Source organism: Penicillium samsonianum (genome assembly GCF_028829775.1).
Source record: "Penicillium samsonianum strain IBT 33392 chromosome Unknown utg000001l_segment0_segment0, whole genome shotgun sequence".
Lineage (NCBI taxonomy): Eukaryota > Fungi > Ascomycota > Eurotiomycetes > Eurotiales > Aspergillaceae > Penicillium > Penicillium samsonianum.
The window spans coordinates 2337302-2360171 of NW_026643259.1; the positions used below are offsets into that span (position 1 = coordinate 2337302).

General features: G+C 48.6%; 7 protein-coding genes across 7 annotated transcripts; 4 read left to right on the forward strand and 3 right to left on the reverse strand.

The window, feature by feature from the left end:
- Positions 1–319: 319 nt before the first annotated feature.
- On the reverse strand, positions 320–2163 carry N7471_000908 (ammonium transporter; the record flags this gene model as incomplete). Its single annotated transcript, XM_057273629.1, has 3 exons — positions 320–1585; positions 1661–1992; positions 2052–2163. The coding sequence occupies 3 exons, from the start codon at positions 2161–2163 to the stop codon at positions 320–322; spliced, it is 1710 nt and encodes a 569-aa protein (XP_057141808.1).
- A 2629-nt stretch (positions 2164–4792) lies between these two features.
- On the reverse strand, positions 4793–5515 carry N7471_000909 (uncharacterized protein; the record flags this gene model as incomplete). The annotated part of the gene is made up of 2 exons (XM_057273630.1): positions 4793–5335; positions 5387–5515. 2 exons carry the CDS (start codon positions 5513–5515, stop codon positions 4793–4795), a joined length of 672 nt encoding a protein of 223 aa, XP_057141809.1.
- Positions 5516–6833: 1318 nt separating this feature from the next.
- On the reverse strand, positions 6834–10186 carry pmr1 (Ca(2+)/Mn(2+)-transporting P-type ATPase PMR1; the record flags this gene model as incomplete). Its single annotated transcript, XM_057273631.1, has 3 exons — positions 6834–7408; positions 7464–9960; positions 10073–10186. The coding sequence occupies 3 exons, from the start codon at positions 10184–10186 to the stop codon at positions 6834–6836; spliced, it is 3186 nt and encodes a 1061-aa protein (XP_057141810.1).
- Positions 10187–11201: 1015 nt separating this feature from the next.
- Positions 11202–13017, forward strand: N7471_000911 (kleisin alpha; the record flags this gene model as incomplete). Its single annotated transcript, XM_057273632.1, has 2 exons — positions 11202–11465; positions 11521–13017. The coding sequence occupies 2 exons, from the start codon at positions 11202–11204 to the stop codon at positions 13015–13017; spliced, it is 1761 nt and encodes a 586-aa protein (XP_057141811.1).
- Positions 13018–13847: 830 nt separating this feature from the next.
- On the forward strand, positions 13848–16489 carry N7471_000912 (MFS transporter; the record flags this gene model as incomplete). The annotated part of the gene is made up of 11 exons (XM_057273633.1): positions 13848–14266; positions 14333–14442; positions 14499–14533; positions 14590–14834; positions 14891–14923; positions 14977–15063; positions 15113–15522; positions 15592–15703; positions 15825–15958; positions 16156–16228; positions 16423–16489. The coding sequence occupies 11 exons, from the start codon at positions 13848–13850 to the stop codon at positions 16487–16489; spliced, it is 1725 nt and encodes a 574-aa protein (XP_057141812.1).
- Positions 16490–18746: 2257 nt separating this feature from the next.
- N7471_000913 (Zn(II)2Cys6 transcription factor domain-containing protein) lies at positions 18747–21003 on the forward strand (the record flags this gene model as incomplete). Its single annotated transcript, XM_057273634.1, has 3 exons — positions 18747–18972; positions 19033–20921; positions 20986–21003. 3 exons carry the CDS (start codon positions 18747–18749, stop codon positions 21001–21003), a joined length of 2133 nt encoding a protein of 710 aa, XP_057141813.1.
- A 669-nt stretch (positions 21004–21672) lies between these two features.
- fmn1 (riboflavin kinase) lies at positions 21673–22488 on the forward strand (the record flags this gene model as incomplete). The annotated part of the gene is made up of 3 exons (XM_057273635.1): positions 21673–21774; positions 21876–22085; positions 22186–22488. The coding sequence occupies 3 exons, from the start codon at positions 21673–21675 to the stop codon at positions 22486–22488; spliced, it is 615 nt and encodes a 204-aa protein (XP_057141814.1).
- Between the last annotated feature and the right edge of the window lie 382 nt (positions 22489–22870).

Here is a 22870-nt window from a genome sequence, read left to right on the forward strand (position 1 = left end):
GGTATGTTCGGTAGCGCGAGGGTGAGGAAAAGATGAATAACGGAGGATGAGATGGTGGATGGTATGTGAAGTCGGTAGTATAGTGGTGATTTGAGGTATCGAGGAAAATCGGAGGGTAGGTTGGAGGTATAGTAAAAGCCCCAGGCTTTTGTTGCAAGAAAGAAGCACGCTCAAGGGATATCGAGATAAAGAAGCGAAAACGAAGAAAATCAAAGCTTGCTGGACGGAATGGAGGATGCGAAATTTATACCATGCAAATGAGATGGAGAGAAAATGCTTGAAAAAGGCGAGGGAGAGGAGGAGAATGTAGTGGAACTAATTAGTTCTCCGTCTTCTCTTGGACCGGCCTTAGCACAACGGGTTCAGCACCCTGTGTATCGGGAGGATGTTGCTCAGCGACCTGGCGAGGAGCAGGCGCGATCTTGATTTCGTGCATAGCAATGTCACCTTCACTGCCGCCGCGGCTGCTCTGGCTGATTTCGCCGTTGGGCGAGTGGCCCTCGAGCATCGCCTCGCGGGGTGAGCTACCGAGCATCATCTCGCTATGTTCGCCGATTCCGTAGCGCTGCGCGGCGGGGACCTGGTGGCCGTCCGCGAGCTGGTCGTGGTTCTGTGGTGTCCAGGCGAGGTAGTCACGACGGACCTCGACGTAATCGTAGGCGAACTCGCCCAGTTGATCGTCATCCATGCCGAGCAGCTCTGCTTCCTCGGAAGCGCGCAGGTTCAAGCCCGGGATGGCGTTGATTGCGTAGGCGATAATGGCGGACATGACGAAGGCGTAAGAGGCGGTAGCGACGATATAGGCGATCTGAATGTACAGCTGCTTGTAGTTGTGAATGACCCATCCGCCGACACCGGTGCCGGTGTTGACACCGTCGAGGCCAACAATGGCATCGTCGCCGAACAAGGCGTTGAAAAGCAGGCCGACGATTCCAGCAATACCGTGCTCTGCCAACACATCCATAGAGTCGTCGATACGGATCCAGTACTTAATCTTGGTCGAGTAATTGCAAACGATACCGGTCACAATTCCGAGGATGACGCTAGCCCAGGGAGAGATAAATCCGGAGGCGGGTGTCGCAGCTACCAGTCCCGAGATGGTACCGGAACACCAGCCGACCATCGACCACTTGCGAGCCAGACGCCAATCGAGCAGAACCCAAGTGATGGCGGCGAAGGCAGCAGTCAGGTTGGTGTTCCAGGAGGCCATGGTTGCGCGCAGGTTAGCTCCGAATGAGGAACCACCGTTGAAACCGAGCCAGCCGAACCAGAGGAAGACCGTGCCGAGGAGGATGAGAGAGACGTTGTGTGGGCGGAAGTTGAGCATCATGCGTTCCTGTCGGCGACCGAGGACCATCGAGTAGGCCAGAGCTGTGAAACCGGATCCAATTTCGACGGGACCACCACCGGCGTAATCCATCACGCCGTACTTGAATGCCCAGCCATTGACGTTCCAGACCCAGCAGGCTAGCGGACAGTAGACGATAGTAGCCCAGATGAAAACGAAGACCATGGCAGGAAGAAGCCGACCGCGTTCAGCGACAGCTCCCATAACAATAGCTGCAGTGACACCACAGAATTGCATCTAGAGATTGACAATCAGCATTGGCCTGAGAACCAACAAGAAACTAAATCAACGATTCGCAATGTTCGATCTTACCTGATAGAATGCATAGAGCAAGTTAGGAACCAGTGGAGAACCGGGACTGGGATCAGCCAATGTATTCATTAAACCGAAGTTGCGCAAGTTGCCGATATAACCGTTGGTCGCAGTCGGGGAGAAAGCCAGTGAGTAACCCCAGAAATACCACTGGAAGGTCACGACGGACAAAGAAGCCATACAAGCCCAGATCATACTAAGGGCAGACTTTCTCCGGGCCAATCCTGAGTACAGAAAGCCGAGACCGGGGATCATGATCATGACCATGGCCGAGGCCACGATGATGTAGGCCTGGTCGCCAGATTGAAACCATTTGTTGACATTTTCGGTGCCTATATTGGGAATCCTCGTTAGACATCCCCTTTAACACCGAGACAGGAAAGACTCATACGGGAATCGCCGCCCAAGTCTGTGTTGGTCGAGAGCTCGTAGTTGGAAGGAGCTCCGATCCAGTTGTAGGAGGCATAGTCCGGGGCGTACGGGGCTTTCCCGTTGAACGCCATTGTGTGAGAAGCTCGAAGCTTTGAAGTTGAATATGTGGGGTATAGCAAAAGTGTTCAAGTGTTGAAGTTGGAGAAAGTGAAAAAAATTGGATGTTCCAGAAGTTAAGGAAGAGAGAAGAAATTCGCCACGGATATAAAAATAAGGAAACCCGAACTCGAACCAAAAATCCAGAGATAAGTCGGATCGACACTGGTGGGTCCTCGAAATAAAATGGTAAGCAAAAGCAATTGACAATTCAAAAGTGATTTCCCTAAGATAAAAGCACCGAGGAGATGTAGAAAAGTTAAAAGAGAGCATGAAACAGTATCTCCGTAGAAATTTTGGTAGGAAGGCGCGGTTAGGAGAAGAAAATCGGAAGATAGTTGAAAAAAATGTTGTTAAAGTGGTTTGGTCAGAGATTGTGACAATAGCAATGGGATAATCCCCGATAATACCATCCCCAGTTCTCTCTCCATGTTTTCCATATCTCCAGGTTCAGGTCTTTGGATATATAAAAATTTCCATTTGATTTCTGTATAGATAATTAACATATTCACACATTGCAATTCAACCTCGTCATCCCCGGCGTAGACGGCCGCAACATAGGGTGGCAAGGGATGATAAGTATGGATCTTCCCATGCCAATAGTCCAAGCCTTGGCCTTGCTTTGAGGGATATACCTGGAGATTACATGTAGATTATGATCCCATGTACCATTCGGCAGTGACTCGCGACTCCGGGGAATAGTTCCTGGGGTTGCAGGGAGCTAGATTCCACTCTGCGGATATGGGTCTACTTCTTATATACATATGTATCTTTCAAGAGAACTCTTCATCTAAATAAGATAGCTAGATAGCTTATCATACATATCCTGCAGCTAATCCCCTCCTTCTTGTATAGAATCGGGTCGTGGAGGTCGAAATTCTGGAGACTTCCGGGAGAAGAATGAAGAGCTTATCTTGTCTCGGATATCAGAGCTTCCCAAAGGTCAAAATTCCATCAAATTCCTATCCGCCACCAGTAATTGGACGACTGACGCTGTATTCTCGTGGATGTGATTGGCTACAGATAAAGTCCAACTTGCCACTCGCGCTAAGTGGGGCTAGGCCGTAAGCTAAGCCTTTCCCTTTTTGTATTAGCGTATCGAAGTGGGAATGAGCCAACGATTGGCGACAGATAAGGTCTTCCCGTTTCGCCTCTTTGGTTTCTCTTGGCTTTCCGTTTTTTCCCGATCCCGGGTTCGGGGATCTTGACTTTAATTTTTTTGGCCGATGCCGGAGTCTTGACCCTATCTACATATTGATGTGCACAGAATACGTGCAATCCAGATATTCAAATAAACTGGAAAGGGGATGAAGATTGTCATATTTACGTGTTTCTGTCGATTTTCTATGTTGTATCTGCATGTAGGATGATTCTAACCTATTTCCCTTATCAGTTATTCTGCAGGTCAGCTAGGCGATCCACTCCCGTGGGACGGGGTCTTCAGCCTCTGGGCCGAGAACAATTTTACTTTTTCAGGGTATTTATAGTATATAGTAGTTTGGAAAATTCATCTGCCTTGGGGTATAGAGGGACCCTCCAGGGCAAGGTTTATAGCTTGAATATATATATACTGGTTGTACAGCTTATTGTACTGGCTTCTGCCAAGAATATCCAAAGTATGTAGAACATATAACTGTATTGTTTCAAAGCTATGATACGCACAAAATCCCTGTAAACTAAACTCTACACTAAAGCAAAAACTAAACCCAAGGTACCATTACTATTAAAATGATACTAAATAACGAATAGTAAATTTGGATTGACGATTACAAGAATAGTCGGCCGCCTATGTGGCCTTATTATGTCTTTTTGATAGTCCTTTTATATATCTAAAAATATATTCCCCCGTCTCAAATTATTTCTTCTTCTCTTCCACTCCCTAAAGCTTCAATTGCATCAGCTATACCGCGGTACAAGTCTTAAAATGTGTGACCTTTCAATATATACCTGGGTACCTGTAGGTAACCTTGGATGAATGCATCAATGAGACGCATCGAGGCTACCTGGGTGGGTCCGTCGTTTGCCTTCGCTTATAGCGCACATTTGGGCAAACTCAACTAAGAATTAGTATGGCCGGCTGGCCCAATGGCAAGGCGCTTGACTACGAATCAAGAGATTGCAGGTTCGATCCCTGCGTCGGTCACTAAATTTTTGCTCCCACAGTATATATATACATTAAAGAATATTTGTTTTTGCTCCGTGGGCAAGGGAATCACACTTAGGGAGTCCAATTGTTTCTGTATTACAGTTCATAGTAATAGCTATGTTCTGCGGAGTTAAATAGTTTCACCTATTTTAATCCATGAGTTATGCAGAAGTGGAATCGGAGAATGATCAAAGCAAGAGTTTCTCCCAGGACTCGGAGGTAAATTGTAATGGACATCAGCCGCAGCACGATGACAAAAACTGAGTATCTTTCCGTGAAACAGACATTCTCAATAGGAAAAACGATGAAATGGCGCAAGAGCCTTTGACAGTCAAAATCCCGCTCCTTCAGACTCACTCGAAATACATCGTCCGCGTCTCTTCATATTTCCCTAGCTTATGATCTCTGCCCTATAATTGCCAAAAAAAAAAAAAAAAGGGTCAGCCGTAAACTTGAGATCAGACTGCGACTGGCAAAATTACCAGCGCTTCCACAAAGTCATCCATCAATGCTCTTTCCCGGTTAAAAAATCTGGGCTGCTCTGGGTGCTTTGGGTCAAATATCTGGGCAAGTTCATAGTCGATCAAGAGTACCCGATCAGAATCACCCTGAATCAACATGTTTCGAGGATAGAGATCAAGGTGTACAATCCCAGCCTCGTGAATTTCAATTAGGAGCTGGTGGAGTTTGCGAGCTCTTTGCTCTGTATAGTTAGAGATATCAAACATGTTCACATCATGGATATATTCCATCAGGACACCATTTGGGCGAGCCTTGGGATCAAGACCCCGAGGAAAAGTTTTGTCATAGAATTCCTTGAGCCGTGGTTGCCAGCCTTTCGCCTCAGGGTCAAGATTCTCAACGACCCCATAGAAATCAGGCACAGCTTCCCGTTCACAGAAGCCTCGGGCCTTCAATCGACTATATGCGCGGCTCTCATTTTTGAAAAGATCCATAGAACGGGATTTTGGGTGGCACCTGTCCCATTTATAAGGAGGGAACTACCAGATCTATTAGAGATCGCAGACAAGCTGTGTAACTTACTTCCTTACCACTTTGAGCACGCAGTCTTTGTCTTGCCAGCGGGCTCGGCACAGAAATCCATTTTCGGTCTCTTTAATGACCCCAACAAATTTCACATTGTCGATGTCAATATCGGGTGCATCATAGTCTGAAGACATGTTGGCCTCAGGGCGATGGGGATTTGAGCGTAAGTGGGAGAGCGGGGGGAAACTAGAAAAGAGCCCTGGAATGCCCAACGTCTTTGTGATCAGTCACCTTTATTCCTATTGAGGATCGTTGCAGCCGTTTTCTAAACAATATCAGGCACTCTCAAAATCAGTTACAGATGTGATATGTACATAGTGGGGGGTACTTCGTTGTTTCTGGCGCTGGCGCCTATTATATCACCACTTTCCTATTTTGAACTACGCAGTTGTACTTCAGGACGTAGGACTTCAGAAATCTGATCTATTGAGCTCAAGATAACATTAGAGACGTTATATTTAATATTATAGTATGACATCTTTTCTGATTGTCTTTCTAGGTATCTTTCTCCCTCCTAAGTGCTGTAGCTAGAAAGATGAAAGTATTTATGCTTGGAATGCAGAGGTACGTATCGAATGAGAAAAATCATAGATTACCGATTATATACATGGTAGAAGTTCCAGCATGATGAACGATTGAGGCTAATTCTGAATGGAGAGTAGAATTGGTGAGTGGAAGATAGACAGCCCTGACTTAATGATTTATACTGCATGAGTATATGTATCACTATTCGAGTATATGGACATGCTTTTTGGCGAGGAAAACATGTTTTATAGAGCTTTTATATACACCTTTAGGGCTGGCATTGAAGCGAGTTAGCTTATGCTTCACGAGACGTTATGGACAAAGACACGGAAGGAGAAGTAACGGTCGACGGATTACCAGACAGAGGTCAAGCGCGACCAAGCATGGCGATCGTGTCTAATCGGGTGAAGAGGAAGGTTGTGTGTCTTGCCATCACCGGGTTGAGCAGTCAACATGTTGTATATAAAAAGTCGCTTTGCACATTTTACACCTTACCACACACATACTATATTTTGGGGCTCATTGTTTCCGTCAATCTATCTACAGCACTAACAAAGCGGAAAATATCAAAAAAAGACATACAAAAAGACATCCAAAAAGATACGATACGGTAGAAGAATCTCAAAGATTTGAAACGTCCCATACATTATCTAAACCAAATGGATCAGACCATTGAACTAGGTCGTCAAGAGCAGAGACTGCATAAGCGGGCGACTATTACCGGCTTGAACAGTATCTCATATCTACAAAACTGTACTGATCTGCACATCACTTACGGAAAACACAACATGTATGCCGACAACCGAACATTCTATTATGTATATGGGGGATATCAATCCAAATATGATAAACTACACACGCCGATGGCATGGACACCTCTAAAATCGTAACAGGCAATTCGAACCGTACACTCGTCGCACCGGCAGATCAGACATTGACGCTATAACCGGAACCAACCCCACGCCGACGGCGGATCGCATGCAGATACTTGCGGCCTTCATCCACCCAGAATACCGAGCTGGCAATGAAGACTAGCTTGACCAAGGACCCGAAGCCGAGAGCCTCGGTCTGGAAGACGCGCTGCAGGAACGGCAGGTAGATCACGCAGGCCTGTCCGGCCAAGGAGCCGAGAACAGCGTAATTGAACATCTTGTTTCCAAACAGCGGCATTTCACCGCGCAGGACGGACTTGCCCTCGCTGCGGCAGGTCAATGCGTTGAACATGTCGAATAGAACGAAGCAGGTGAATGTCATGGTAGTGTCGTGCGCGGTGACGACGCGGGAGCGCTTCTCGACTGGGCTGCCGTCGGTGGCATCGCCCATTTCGTGAATGTAGATTGACAATGTGCCAATCATGATTATCATGGCTGAGGTGAGGACGCGCTGGATCAGAGGTTTTGTCAGAACACGGGCTGTCTTGGGTCGTGGTGGGCGGTTCATGATGGTAGGGTCGACGGGCTCGACGCCTAGGGACTGGGCGGGCGGGCCATCCATGAGAATATCTGTAATGATTGTTAGAAAAATACAGCGGATGAAATCAGACGCAGGAGTACTAACTGATCCACAAGATCTGCATAGCATTCAGCGGATTCTTGAAGCCAAGAGTGGTGCTCAGCAGTACAAGACTGAGTGCAGCCACACTGGTACTAAGCTGGAACGTAATGAAGTTCTGGATGTTATAGAAGATGCCCTTGCCCTGTTCGATTGCTCGCAAGATAGTCGAGAAATCGTCGTCCGTCAGAATCATGTCCGCCGCCTCCTTGGCAACGTCGGTGCCGAGCTTGCCCATGGAAATACCTATGTCAGCTTTCTTCAGAGCGGGCGCATCGTTGACACCATCACCGGTCATGGCAACCACATCGCCGCGGGCTTGCAGTGCTGTCACAATCTTCATCTTGTGGTCTGGGCTCGTACGGGCAAAGATCGAGACCGTTGAGATCGCCTGGGCAAGTTCGGCGGCAGTCATGCGGTCGAGTTCATCACCTCCGATGACCGAACGTGCATGCGGGGAATCATTGACTGGCATCCCAAGCTTCTTCGCAATGGCCACAGCTGTTGTCTCGGCGTCGCCAGTAATCATGATGATTCTGACACCACCAGACATCAAGCGTCGAATGGATTTGTGCACATCTTTACGCGGCGGGTCGTTCATACCCACCAGTCCAGCAAAGACCAAGCCGTTGTACCGCTCGTCATCATCACCATGGACGAGTTTCGGGGACGACCGACTGCCAAAGCCTCTGCCACCTCTAGAGGTATCACGAACAACTCCACTGGAAAAAGCGAGGACTCTAAGACCCTCTGATGCCATATTCTCTGCTGCTTCCCGAACGATTTTGCGACGGGGCTCGTCTAGAATTACTTCCCGACCATCCTTGGTGAGATAGGTATCCGATCGCGCCAGGACCTGTTCGAGAGCACCCTTGATATAGGCAACATGGGGACCTCCATTTAAACCATCAGAATTGCCGATAACAACACCCATCCATTTCCGCTCGGAGCTGAATGGGGTCTCATGGATGCGAGGGCTGATACGATCCCGCACATCATCTTCTCCCAGGGCATCCATTAGATCCAAGATTGCCACATCGGTGGGCTGACCCACCCATCGACTTTTAGCAGCAGCCGAATCACTGTTGATGGTCGAAGAAAGTACTGCCGCAGAAGATGCGCTAGCTGGCGAGTTTGCGTGCATCCGGGACAAACGAGAGTTGTTTGCAATATTACCAACGCGAAGGATTGTCTGCGCTGCAGGACCAGGAGCAATCACCGAGGTCATTTCTCTTTGCACCTCGAATGGTTCTGCGCAGTCGAAATGCCACATTTTGGTAACTGTCATGTGGTTGAGAGTGAGAGTTCCAGTCTTGTCCGAGCAGACGACATTGACAGAACCAAGAGTTTCAACGCTGGGGAGTCTTCGCATGATCGCCCCCCTCTTAGCCATGCGCAGGACGCCGAGAGCGAGCGTGACAGTGACAATGATAGGCAAGCCTTCTGGGATCGCTGCGACGGCCAGCGAAACACCGATTGTGAACATTTCGAGAATCTTACGACCTTGAATAAGACCGATAACCACGATCAATCCAATGACACCGAAAGAGATATAACTCAGCTCTTGGCCCAAACGATCCATGGACAGTTGTAAGGGTGTTCGAGGGCTTTCGATTTCTTGTAGCGAAGCTGATATACTGCCGAACTCCGTCTTTGCGCCGGTCGATATAACGATGCCCTGACCGTAGCCTGAGCGGACTAGTGTACCCATGAACGCAACGTTGTGCTGCTCGTTCAACCGAATGTCAGCACCAACAGCACCTGTTGCCGGTGCATCATAGAATGGCGATCGAGGGGGTTCTATTCCTTTTGGCGCTGGAGTGGTCCTGCCAGATGCGGTGCGCAGAGCTTCCGCATATTTCGCTACAGGCTCGTTCTCTCCAGTCAAGTTTGACTCGTCAATGCTGAGATGTGTTGCAGCGGTGATTCGAATATCGGCGGGAATACGGTCTCCGGTGGTGAAAAGAACCAAATCTCCGGGCACAAGTTCGTTCGCAGGAACGGTTGAAGAAGCCTTGACCGCGGCAGACGCGGAGCCTGGGCTTTTGCTCCGAATTTCATCCATTTCCACGGATGATCCTAAGGGCGATGTACTACCATTCTCAGTTGCCGTGGAGGAAGCTGTTGGAAGATCACGGATCAAATGCGCATAATGGGGTACAAGTCGGCTCAATGCTTCCAGCGACTTCTCCGACCGATACTCTTGAACAAAGCCAACAGTCACAACAATTGTTACCGCAAGAGTAATGCTGATGGCATCGTCGTAGTTGCCCATCACAAAAGAGATTCCAGCAGAACCAAGGAGGAGGAGAATCAGCGTCTCCTTGAATTGTTTAAGAAACCGCAGCCAGAGGGGTTCCGGCTCATCGTGGGGAAGCTCGTTCGGTCCATCTCTGGCCAAGCGTATCTCTGCTTCGGCGGGTGTCAGGCCGTGTAAAAGGGAGGTTCGTAGTCGCTCGGCAGTTTCATGAGGCTCGAGCCACGAATATGTTGAGGTGGATGTCTGCAAAAAAAAAAAAAAAGACCGTGTTAGAGAAACTCCATTGTCTAGCGGCGTTGAGAAGTAGAGAAATAAGATAGCACAAGCAATGCGTGAATCGAGCAAGTATACTTACGGACGGTGGAGCATTTGGCCGTCCGGTCATAGGTGTTGCGGAGGGAGGCCCAAGAAAGTCGGCGGCGTTTGATGCATTATGCAAAGGCAATGAAGGTGTTGCGGACCTTGACATTGTTCATGCTTTGGAGGATGGATTATTAAAGGCGATAAAATAAGACGTTAGATATGTCGAGAAGTGATTTTCATCCCGTCTCGATGAGAATTGACTAGGTTTCGACAATCCACGTTAGATGCGATCTGGCAGCAGCTTCAAACGGGGGCGGCTAGACTAACCGCTGGATTTGCGGAGTTGGCGCAAGTCGGTCGACGACGAACAAGCGACTGACAGATGACTTGAGACCAAAAATCCAATTCAAAAGAGCCTTTTGCTATAATCCAAACCACAAAATAATCCCATTCAGAGCATCGAGTCCACTTGGAAGAGGCTAAGTCCCATGATGATGCTTTACCCGTTGTGGCCTAGTGATTTCGGGTATGGTGTTTATCCGGGTTCTGCATTTAGACTAGCGCATGATGTCACGTGTAGAGAAGAGTATACGATGTACTCCACAAGAACAATGATTTTATACAAGAGTTTCTATGGCTTTTTGAGAAATCATTTCAAAAGTTCCACTGGTAGCTTCTTCTCTCTTTAGCTTGATCCTAAACTAGTTTTTTTTTGCCAGCAACATTCATTGTTATGATGCTTCGTACTCCGTACTAGGCTCTGGGATTCCTTTGTGTACCCTACACGTGACTCAACATTCCCAGCCCCCTCAATTACATCAGCAAAAATCCCGCCCAGGCCACGGCTGCCGCCTGATATTCCCACCGACGCGCATCTTCCGTTCCTCCTTGGTTTCTTAGACAACTCCAAGATATCCCTCGCGCGCACATCCCCTCCCTATCTTCATCGTCTTCGATGTCTTGAATTCACGCGATTGAGTGATAAAACTTCTATCATTTTAGTCACATATCTACCTTTTCATACAATTATCGAGTGCGAGTCATCGCACAAGCCATTGTTTTCCCGGCTTCAGCGCGTCGCCCTTCTACACCTCACCCCCGCGCCGGGCGGGTCCTGTCGCCTCCTGATTTGGTGAAAGACATTTCGCCGTTGTAAAGTATTTCGTTGCGATAAACACACCATGTTCTATTCCGAGACCCTCCTGTCGAAAACCGGGCCGTTGGCTCGCGTTTGGTTGTCGGCTAATATCGAACGCAAACTTTCGAAGTCGCATATCCTGCAGTCGGATATCGAGAGCAGTGTCAATGCTATTGTTGATCAGGGTCAAGCCCCTATGGCTTTGCGATTGAGTGGCCAATTGCTGCTGGGAGTGGTTCGAATTTACAGCCGCAAGGCTCGCTACCTTCTCGATGATTGCAATGAAGCTCTCATGAAAATTAAAATGGTACGCACTTTTTTTTAAATCAATATGGATTTGGTTCAGTCTAATCATATATCAGGCTTTCCGTCTCACAAACAACAATGACTTGACTTCGACTGTCGTCGCTCCAGGTGGCATTACTCTTCCCGATGTGCTCACTGAATCTGATCTTTTCACCAACCTTGATACATCTCTGCTCTTCCCTCAAACTCTCGACCTGGAGCCTGCCACCAAGCGCCCTGGTGGCATGGATTTTGGAAGCCAATACCTCCCAGACAGCAGCTTCCGCCGCTCTGTTTCTCAGGAACCGGCACGCCTTGAAGACCCTTCCCTTGTTGATCTTGACTTGGGTGAGGAATTGCCCCTTGGAAATGACCCGACTATGGAAATTGGTCGAGACGCTCCCGCGCCCCGTGCCGTGGAGGACGATCTTTTCAATGACGCTGGAAAATTCAACGACGACGACGATCTGGGACTGGACCTTGGAGATGATGATGCTCTCGACAAGATGGACCTTGGCGATGATGTCCACGACAATCTGAATGACCTACTCCCAGATGCTCCCATGGACTTCAACAACGATGACGACTTTGGTGGTGGCGAGACGCCCCGTGCTGCCGACAACCGATTCGAACGTGACTCCGAAAGCCCCCTTTCTGATGCTGGATCCGATCAGATGAATCAGCTGGAAGAGGAATTCAACCGAGATGTATCTGCAACCCCTGATGCCGTTAGCGTCCAGCATGGTCAGCGCACCAAGCGCCAGAAGCTTATGGGACTCGACGAGGAGGTCGCAATCTCCAGCTCCAAGATCAAGGACCAGCAAAATGACCGTTCTTCAATTTTGAAGCCCGCATCATTCTTGCCTCGCGACCCCGTCCTGCTCACCCTCATGACCAGACAGCAGAATGGCAACTTTGTGTCTAGTGTGTTTGGCGAGGACCGTGGACGCGGGTGGGCGCCCGAGCTGCGCGGCATGCTCTCTTTGGATTCTGTGAAGAAGGCCGGTGAGCTGAAACGCAAGCGCGACAGTGGCATTTCCGATATGGATGTGGCTGCCGTCGACATTCCTGCCCTGGAGCTTGGTGATGAGGAAGCCATCGTCCCGATTGACGAGGGCATCGCTCTCGATACGACTATGAACCAGCGCTCTGAGATTGAATTCCCTGGAGATGAGGAAGACCACGTCTTGCATTTGAGTGAGGACGAAGGCAACAACCAGCCCATGGACGAGCTGGATGATACTATGGCGCACCCCGTGGATACCGAGCCGGTCTCAATGGGCACCAAGCACGCTGTGCACATTCTCCGCGAGAAGCTTGGTAGCTCAGCCACCCAGCAGAAGAAGAGCGTGTTGTTCCAGGATCTCCTTCCCGAGCAGCGGTCCAGCAAGGCTGACGCTACCAAGATGTTCTTCGAAGTCTTGGTGCTGGCCACGAAAGATGCTGTCAAGGTTGACCAGGGCGCTAAGTCTATTGGTGGTCCCCTCAAGATCGCTGGCAAGCAGGCACTCTGGGGCTCTTGGGCCGAGGAGAATGCTTCTGGTGCCATGAGCCAGCTCAGCCAGGCTCTGTAGAGGATGTGTCCTCTTGACCAAAATTTCTGGGATCTATTGGCGCATCTTTCTCTTTCTTGTACAGCTCAACTTTGGGATGGTTCCGTGGAATATCTCGATTTGAGATCCGGTGTTATTGTTTGGCGATAGCGTTCTATTGAATGACTATCAGGAGTTTAGGGCTGGCTTGGAGACATAGGACCTTGGTTACTACTTTTTTGTTAGGGGTTGTTTGGGCATCTGGTCCCTTGGGAGCGTTGATGAATTGATTCTGTTGCGTAGTGTTAGCTCTAGCTTAATTGAACATATCTCTATCTCAAACTTTTGTTTTTGTCTAGACCGTTTCGGACTCGGAGAATTATATAGCTCTGTGCCACATGGTATATCAACGATCCCACGTGTTTACCCCTTGGCGTCCGATAACCACAAATTCTTTTTTTTTTAACCTATGCCCCAGTTAAAAGACAATGGACATGTATATTGTAGAATCTAGCTAGAATTATCTATGTTATAATTACACTTAACTAGCAATGTCCAAGGCTAGTATTAATTGGCGATACGGGACCTCGGGATCACTCCCGAGGTCGGCTTCGAGATGGCGGAATTAGGCCCCCGTAAACTGTTTATCCCCGGGATCGCCTTGATTGATCAGCTCGGACTTTTGACCTGCAATTTAGACGCTACTTTGAAATAATAATTTCTTCAATTTCCCTTGCAAGATAGTGACTCACATATCTACCAGTCAGTACATGTACCTAGATAGTCCCAGAATCGTTCTTCTTGTTTTATATGACTTCATCGCTAACACAAAAACAAACCAGATGAGCTAGCCTGACGCTTGTCCATTGAACATGTCTCTGCGGTCAAGTACAGACGTGTCGCACCCAGACCTCAGCGACGAAAAAGCCCACATAGGCCCTGAAAGACACTCTAGCGATAAGAGCGACGACGAATTTGACCGCACCAAATCCGAGGATGTAACTTATGCTCCGATCACCTCCCCGGGTACCCACAACGAAGGCAGCGCACCACTCCAGAAACAGCGTTCGAATGCGTCTAAATCACTCACATCCAGGTCCCTGGAACGCAGCTGGTCATTGAACGATGGCGTCAGTATTGGCGGCCATGAAGTCGACGAGGCTGCGGTGGCGAACGAGGATGAAGCGTATACTGTGGGCTGGGAGGAGAACGATCCTATGAATCCGCGCAATATGAGCAAAGCCCGACGGTGGTTGATTGTCATTATTGTCTCGATGGGTTCGCTTTGCGTGTGAGTATACAGCTGGTTTAGTTTTGGTTTTTCTGTGTCGCATAGAAGCTGATTTACTGTATCTAGGACTTGTGCATCTTCGATGTATACTACGACATATGCCCAATTGATGAGTGAATTTGGATGTTCGCAAGAAGTTGCGACTCTTGGATTGTCTTTTTTTATTTGGGGTCTTGGTTCGTGCTGTTCTTGTCGTTTTTCGCGAGCTGGACTATGTGTTGACGCTCTCTAGGAATTGGTCCGCTCTTTCTGAGTCCGTTATCTGAGGTTCGTTTGAGACTTTTGCTGCTGGATATTTGAATTACTGATTTGATTTTGCTTAGTTTTATGGCCGAAGAAACATTTACGTATCTTCTCTCACGTTGTTTCTTGTTTGGCTGATTCCATGCGCATTGGCCAAAAATACAGAGACGATGATTATCGCTCGGTTCTTTAGTGGACTGTCAGGCAGTGCCTTTTTGAGTGTTGCTGGAGGTACTGTCGGTGACCTGTTTGACCGCCATGAACTTGCCTTTCCCATGATGCTCTATACTGCGAGCCCATTTGTTGGCCCCGAAGTTGGTCCTCTGTATGTCGCTTTTTTTGTCCTACTCCTTGATCTCAATACTAACAATAAACCACTAGGGTTGGTGGTTTCATAAATGCATTTAGCACATGGTATGCTTTTATATCGAACTTCTAGTAACGATCCAAGCTTATATCACTCGCAGGCGTTGGACGTTTTATGTGCTCCTGATTTGGACGGGAGTGATGCTCGCCTCGATTATATTCTTGGTTCCGGAGACCTATCACCCAGTGTATGTATTTCCAGATCCTGGAATACTTTCGTCGCTAAGGATGTTCTAGACTTTTGAGGCGCAAGGCGCAGAAGATGCGCCAGGACACCGGAGACGAACGATGGAAAGCTCCAATCGAAAAGCTGCAGCGTTCTGTGGCCCGGACCGTTCTACGCTCCATGTACCGCCCTGTATTGCTTTTGACATTGGAGCCAATGTGTCTATGCCTTTGCATTTTCTCGGCCATCCTATTGGGTATTCTGTACCTCTTCTTTGGTGCCTTCCAGCTAGTCTTCTCTGAGGTGTACGGGTTAGTAATATGGCAACGTGGGCTGTGTTTCCTTGGTCTGTTTGTTGGAATGGTTGTAGCCATTTTGTCGGATCCGATCTGGCGCCGGAACTACGTTCGCCTGGAGCGCAACCATGAGAAAGCCACGAACAAGCTCGATGACTTCCAGCCGGAGTGGCGACTGCCCCCAGGTAAGTTTACCAACGAATTGCTCAGGTGCCAAGGTTGCAAGAGAACAATGGCTGACTTAGATGGGATAGCGATCCTGGGAGGACCCTTGGTTACTATAGGTCTTTTCATTTTTGCTTGGACAATCTACTCTAATGTCCATTGGATTGCGCCTATCATTGGCAGTGCTGTTTTTGGTGCAGGGTAAGATCAACCTTGCAATCTCACCTGACTGGGCGACCATCTGTTGGTCCTACAATCCCTGTCTCCCTTGTGGGGGTATTTTTTTGGGGCGTGTGATGCTAATGGATCGTGTTACTGCTAGGACAATCCTGGTCTACTCGGGTATCTTCACATTCCTGGTCGATGCATATCCAACTTTTGCTGCCAGCGCCCTAGCAGCGAACAGCTTCACTCGGTCGTCCTTTGGAGGCATATTTCCACTATTTGGAATACAAAGTAAGTTTGTCTGGACTCTTTCCGTGCTGGGACAAGAATCAGAAGCCCGTGCTTTGCATGAAGCGCGCATCTTTCCAATGCGGGTCGATATGTTGTATTCTCAACAGGCCGATCTGTAGCTCTTCCTCAATGCTTGACAGCTATGTTCTTGCCTGCACACGATTGAGACGTAACGATTATAGCTAACGGCTATGCAGTGTATCACAAACTTGGATATCACTGGGCAACTTCCTTGTTAGCGTTCTTGACCCTTGTCATGACCCCTTTCCCGTAAGTGCTGATTTTGACATGCTTGATTTCCTCTTACGCTATGGCCTACCTATTTACTTCCCCCTACATTTTGAACCTCGAGCAACTCGTCTCGAGCATGAAAGTTTGATATTCCAGTTGCATGTGGCTCTGGCGACATACAACTCAACACAAGCTGTTCTGTCCACTGACCATTGTACTGACATTCATAATAGGTACCTATTCTTCCGGTATGGGAGCTGGATCCGAAGTAAGAGCCGGTTCGCGAAATCACAGGCGTGATCGATACTTCCGTGCACATATGATACCCCATACATACATTAACCTCAAGAGGGTTGGTTGCTGGCTGGACGGCTCCTTTACGAGGGCGGCCACAGGTCTACCCTCGGTGCCATTGCATCTCAACAGTTTACCAACTGGTCTCATCTGAACACGGTGTGCCGTAGACGATGAACACGGCATCCCATGACCAGATGTTGGGAACCTCCTGGGCTGGGACATTTTGGCTACTGGGGATGATAGGGTCAGCACCTGGCCTGCAACCATAGATCAAGACCTAACGCCTCCAGCTGCTGTACCGCCTGCAGTTCAAAAGTCAATGCAGAAAATCATAGTCAATAATACGCATGATCAGCAAGGATATAGCTTCAGATCCTAGCTCTACTTGATACCATCTATAGACATCTTGCATATTCGATATGGCCGTTCCTACCTCAAGCAGACTATGAAGCCATTGATACTACTAGCGTGCTTGACACACCAGGAATAAGTAGATCCCACCTACTCCAATAATAGAATTTGGACGGACCTGGCCCAGGCTTTAATTCTCCGACGGCAACCCCCCAGTCTGGCCCAGGCCAGTTGGGAAGCATACAAGCGTCATGTGGTCTTGGAATCTAGTCACAGGCAATCATCCCCAACCAACTTAACCCCGGCTACAGGCAGACATGACAATCCCTCCTTTGGAGTATAGCAATCGTCATAGCTGAGCGGTATATTGAGAGCCTTCTAGCCTCGGCAGAGCACACACAGCCAGCCTCGGAACAAAACGGGTGGGAGCGCGATGCCGAGAACTGTGGAAAGTCTGGAGCGGGGTTCTTCGGGATTGATCCAGCTTTGACAGAAGAATAATGACTCAATTGAAGATCCTTGCATTCAACGTTTATGGGTAATTTAAGAGAAGAACAAGGTACAAAGTATACAATTGAGCTGGAAGTTCCCGCACGTGCGCAATTGCCCCCGCGGGGTTACTAATAGTATAGGTCATCTGGTATGCGCTGAACCCGATCTGGTGCGGGATTGTAATTTGGCCAATCAGAGGCCGTGAACGCGCTTAAATTACCTGTTGTTTCCGGTAATGCTGTGAAAGCCGTAATACTTGGCATAATCAAATGCCGGCCTCCAGTGGCCGTTGCCCTGAACGTCAGCATGTGAGTATGATGTACATCTATAGCTCTTTCTTATTGAAGATGTTGAAGAACGATATGCTCCCAGGATTTCTCTGATTATAGAAAGAGTTCTTAAATTAAGACACGCCCAACGAAGGATTTAATAATTAGGTTGGGTAGCAAAAAAAAAAAAAGAAAAAGCCTACAAATTAATTAGGTAAAATAGTGGCTGTTTTACGAAGTATAGCCAGCCCTGCACCTTTTTAAAAGTGCGAAATATAGCGCTAAAAATTATAAAATAAATTGTCAAATAAATATTAAAAAAAACATTAAAAAAAGAATTCTCTCAAAGTCTCATTTAGCCCTTCAGAAGTCCTTTACAATTGGACTGTGTCGTGTTAAAGTGTTGCTTAGACACTAGTCACGGGAACACTCCGATCGAGAGCCTTTCTGAGTCTCATCCACTTCTTCTTCTACCTTCCCCGCGAATAATATTTGCATTGCTCGACTTTATTTCTTTCTCTGGCTTCTCGACTGGCCTTACATCGGCACGGCTCTCACATTTGGAGAAAAATTCACATCTTCCCCGCAACCGTACGAAGCCGTCCACCTCTCCACTCCCCAGTTCAGCCCCGAAACCGTTGCGCGATTTTTCTGTCAGCTTTGCGCCAATTTCTCTCCATCTACAAACCACATTGAAATTCTTCAATGTGTCAGATCATCGTACATCCGTCGCATCTCCAGTCGATTGTCCCCCGTTACACCCGTGACTCGACTCGCCGTGACTCCAGTTCCGATTCCCCACCAACTGTAGTCGCAAACGCGCGATTATAGGAGCCAAGCACCCGAGACCCCTCCAACCTTCGAGAGGTGATTTGGGTGGATCTCAAGACTCAATAAGGACGATTAGCAATTTGCGATCGTTTACTTTTTCCTCTTATCACAAGCTGGGCTGAATCTTTGTGCACGTGGATCCGCTCATCCGCCGAGATCGAAGCGCGCATGGTATCATCGGTATTGTCGCCACCACGTTTTGTTTCTTTAGATCAACACGAGAAGGCACGGAAAGTGGCCTACGGGGTTTGAAACACCGATTTACCTCACTTTTGTGGACGAGTCCATAAATCACCGTTCTCGGGATACATGCCGAAATGAACATGGAAGCCAAGAACGGCTCCCCGGTTCCTGCAGGGGACTACAGTGGGGATCGTGACTCCGCCGATATCACCGAGCACGAACAAATGGACGCAAAGCCCAAAACTAATGGCGATAGCAAGGCGGAACGCAAAGCAGCTAATGCCAAGGATCCTTCCCGACCGCGACGGAAGAAGGCTCGGCGAGCTTGCTTTGCATGCCAACGAGCTCATTTGACTTGCGGTATGATGATGAATTGATCCCCGCACTTTAGATATCTGACTAATGTATATCGGGTTTTAGGCGACGAACGACCGTGTCAACGTTGCATCAAACGTGGACTTCAAGATGCGTGCCATGATGGTGTTCGCAAAAAGGCCAAGTATCTCCATGATGCTCCCGACGGGGCGTTGATGCCAGCTGTTAGTAGCAGCAACAGCACCAATCTATACAACAACACGCTCCGCAATAATCTGCCTATATCTAGAAATGGCGCAAATGCTGTCACCTCCGCCCAGCAACACAACCAACAACATAGTCAACAACACAGCCATCAACATAACCAACAACCAACCAATCCTGCGAATAACACCTTTTACCCTACGCCCCAGACGCAGACAGGATCATCTTACAATCCCTACCAGGAATCCTCCATGAGCCAAAGCCCTTTTACCACGCAATCACCCGTTTCGCCTACTTTCAATATGAAGAGCAGCACCAATGGTCGGAATCCGAGTCTTTCATCGGCTGTGAACCAGCAGCCTACCCCAAGTACTGCCCTCTCTGGGGCTGCCCTCTCTGGGGATACAAGTCAGTCCCAAAATCCTTTTGCAGGGCCATTTTTTGATCCCAGTGATCCAGCGCTCTTCAACTTCGATCTATCGAGCATGAACTTCGAAAATCGATATGGTGCTTTGGAATTCGGCATGCTTGGGCACATGGCCACTGGGGCGGCCGGTGACTCTCCTGATTCCGCAGGACAGCGAGGGTCGATCGGCCGCAGTGGATCAGCCCAGTTCTCCACACCAGCTCCTGGTTTTGGAGAAAGCCCGGGGAATCAACCTTTCATGTTCGGCGATCCTCTCCTGAATGAATGGCCGGCCGGACCGGCCTCGGGCCAGCATGTGAATGTCAGCGGTGTGTATGGCCAAAATGCCCTGCTCCCCGAACACATGAAAGCAAACGCACCACATGCATTTGCGATCGAAAGTGGGCCAGCAAGCTTCACTAGTCCTGGCTCGGCCCAAAGCCCGAACATTGCAACGGCTGCATTTGACGACGGCCCATTCAACAATATCGCTCCTGCTCCAAAGTCCAACAGCCTGGTGCCGAATGGACAACGCCAGGTGACGTCAGCATCGATCTTGAAGCACCCAAATCTGCAGACTGGTTCTAAACGGCGCCACCGCAATCCTTCTTCAATATACGAAAGCGTGAAGGAGCCCTATGCTTACACAAGTGGCTTCCATAACCTCACTGCTTTCATTCAACGTCGCTTTACGCCACAGAAGACCGTGCGAATTGCCAAGGCGCTTGCGTCTATTCGACCCTCTTTTATCGCAACTACTAAGACCCTTAATCGCGATGATCTCATCTTCATGGAGAAATGCTTCCAGCGAACTCTCTGGGAGTACGAGGATTTCATCAATGCATGTGGAACGCCGACCATTGTCTGCCGTCGCACCGGCGAGATCGCTGCCGTTGGCAAGGAGTTCAGCATCCTAACCGGATGGAAGAAAGACGTGCTTCTAGGAAAAGAGGCAAACCTCAACGTCAACACCGGTGGTTCGGGCGTACCCCAGTCCGGGACAACGTCACGCGGTAGTTTCACACCGCGTGGCTCAACATTGGAGAATTCCAGCACTGGACGCCCCCAACCGGTATTCTTGGCCGAGCTCCTCGACGATGACAGCGTCGTAGAGTTCTACGAGGACTTTGCGCGTCTGGCGTTTGGCGATTCTCGTGGTAGTGTCATGACTCGGTGCAAGCTGCTCAAATATAAGACCAAGGAGGATATGGAGGTTGCACAGTCAGATGATAACGGAAAGTGGAACAACCACCTCCGCAAGGGTGGCATTGCTGGCGAGGCTGGCATGAATCAGCTCGGTTTCAAGGACGGAAAGGTCGAATGCGCGTACTGCTGGACAGTGAAACGCGATGTGTTCGATATCCCGATGCTCATTGTGATGAATGTAAGTCTCTCTCACTCACGCAACCTGTCATAGTTGGTTCTCATGCTAACCCGCCATCTTTTAGTTTTTGCCATGTATTTGATTTTGTTTCCTGCTCTTGTTTCAGATTACCCTTTCATACCCTCGGCAAGGCCTAACATCAGGCTTGTCTTATTTTCTTCTGCTATTCTACCTGGTAAATATTTCCTGGTTCTGGGATTGTATGATTCCCTTTGATGTTGATTTCTTTCGGGCCACTCGCCGACGGTGTCTTTTCTTGTTCTATGTTCTCGTATATACGTTATGTTTCTTGGATCCTTGGAACTAATTCCAGGATTGTCGATATGCTTTCTTGTTTCATTTTCTTTTTGCGGCGCTCAAAAAGGACAAAAAATGATATCTCTGGGACGGGTTACTGTATGAGCATAATGCTATGATATTGAGTGGGGTCACTTCTGACCTCGTTGAGCCCTGAACCATCCGATCTAAATTTAAACAAAGAAATAAGCTTAATCCAACCTTCGATCCATTGGAATTGCATGTGGATTGATGTCTGATGCCTCAGGCGCCTGATTATTTTCCTTATCGCGATAACCCCCACCAGGCTGATCCGGTCGTCCACGGGTATTCAGAAACACTCAACGCCAGCATCATCACGCCAAATAAATGTTAAATCACACAATCAGTACACACCAAACGAAACAACACTATTAGCAGATCAGTCTGTGCTACTATCTACGCTTTACCATACCCTCACCCTACAGAATCCGCCATGCGATCCGACAAGCCGTGCGACCCGGACGCACCGAAAGCTCCTTACCCCATACGACTGTCAGGGCCAGTAATCAAGGGATTTGGCCGCGGGAGCAAAGATGTACGTCTATGAATCTTGCAACCCCAACCTCGTTGCCATAATCGCGCAGCGCAACGGGCACAATAAACTTACCGCTGACTCAATCTCCCGGATGATTACAGCTCGGAATCCCCACCGCCAACATCCCCGCCGATGACCTGTCCGAGAAGCACCCAGAGCTGACAAGCGGCGTCTACTACGGCGTCGTAGCGCTCGACCCGAAAACATACCAACATGAGACATCCGAGGGCAGCACATCTACTGCGGTGGTTTTGCCTGCTGTGTTGAGTATCGGATATAACCCTTTCTATAAGAACACCGTGCGATCTGTGGTATGTGATGCATAATAAACCAGACGAAAATGCCGTCAAATGTTGAAACCCGCATTTTGGTGGGGTATCAGTATCGAACTGACGCGATTGCTCAATTCAGGAAATCCATATCATGCCCGCTCTCACGGAACCGTCGCCCACCGCTGCGGGGCAGGAGGGTCAGACTAAGTTCAATCGTTTGCCGGATTTCTATAAAACGCGACTCAACCTGCTGATCCTGGGTTATATCCGGCCTGAGTTTGATTATGTCTCGCTGGAGGCGTTGGTGGAGGATATTCGGGTGGATTGTGAGGTTGCGCGGGAGAGTCTGCTGCGCGAGGCTTACAAGTGCTATCTTGTTGACGACGGTAAAACATCTGGGAAAGTCAGCGAGGATCGTGGGTGGTTGGTGAGCTTTGATTAAGTGGGGTCAGATGTATCATGCCATTCGGGGTTGGTGAGATGAGTATCCTGCATTGCGGTTATTCTTCTATAGCGCAGATCGTTTCTCTGTATAGACATAGAATAAGTATCTTTTTGTTGATATATCATCTTAGTTTCTACTAGATGTATCTTCCAAGCACGACCATGTGTGAGAAAACCGGTAGCCCGAGGGCACCTTTGGGGATATGATTTTGAAAAAAAAAAAATTAAAATACATATACAAATACATATACAAATAGACAAAATGACCACGTCCTTGATAGTATCTTTTTTTTTTTTTTTTTTTTTTCAATGCGGCGACTCCCCCGGAGCCGGGGAAGAAGACGCGGGCAGAGGCACCCGGAGATAGTCGGGACCAGGAG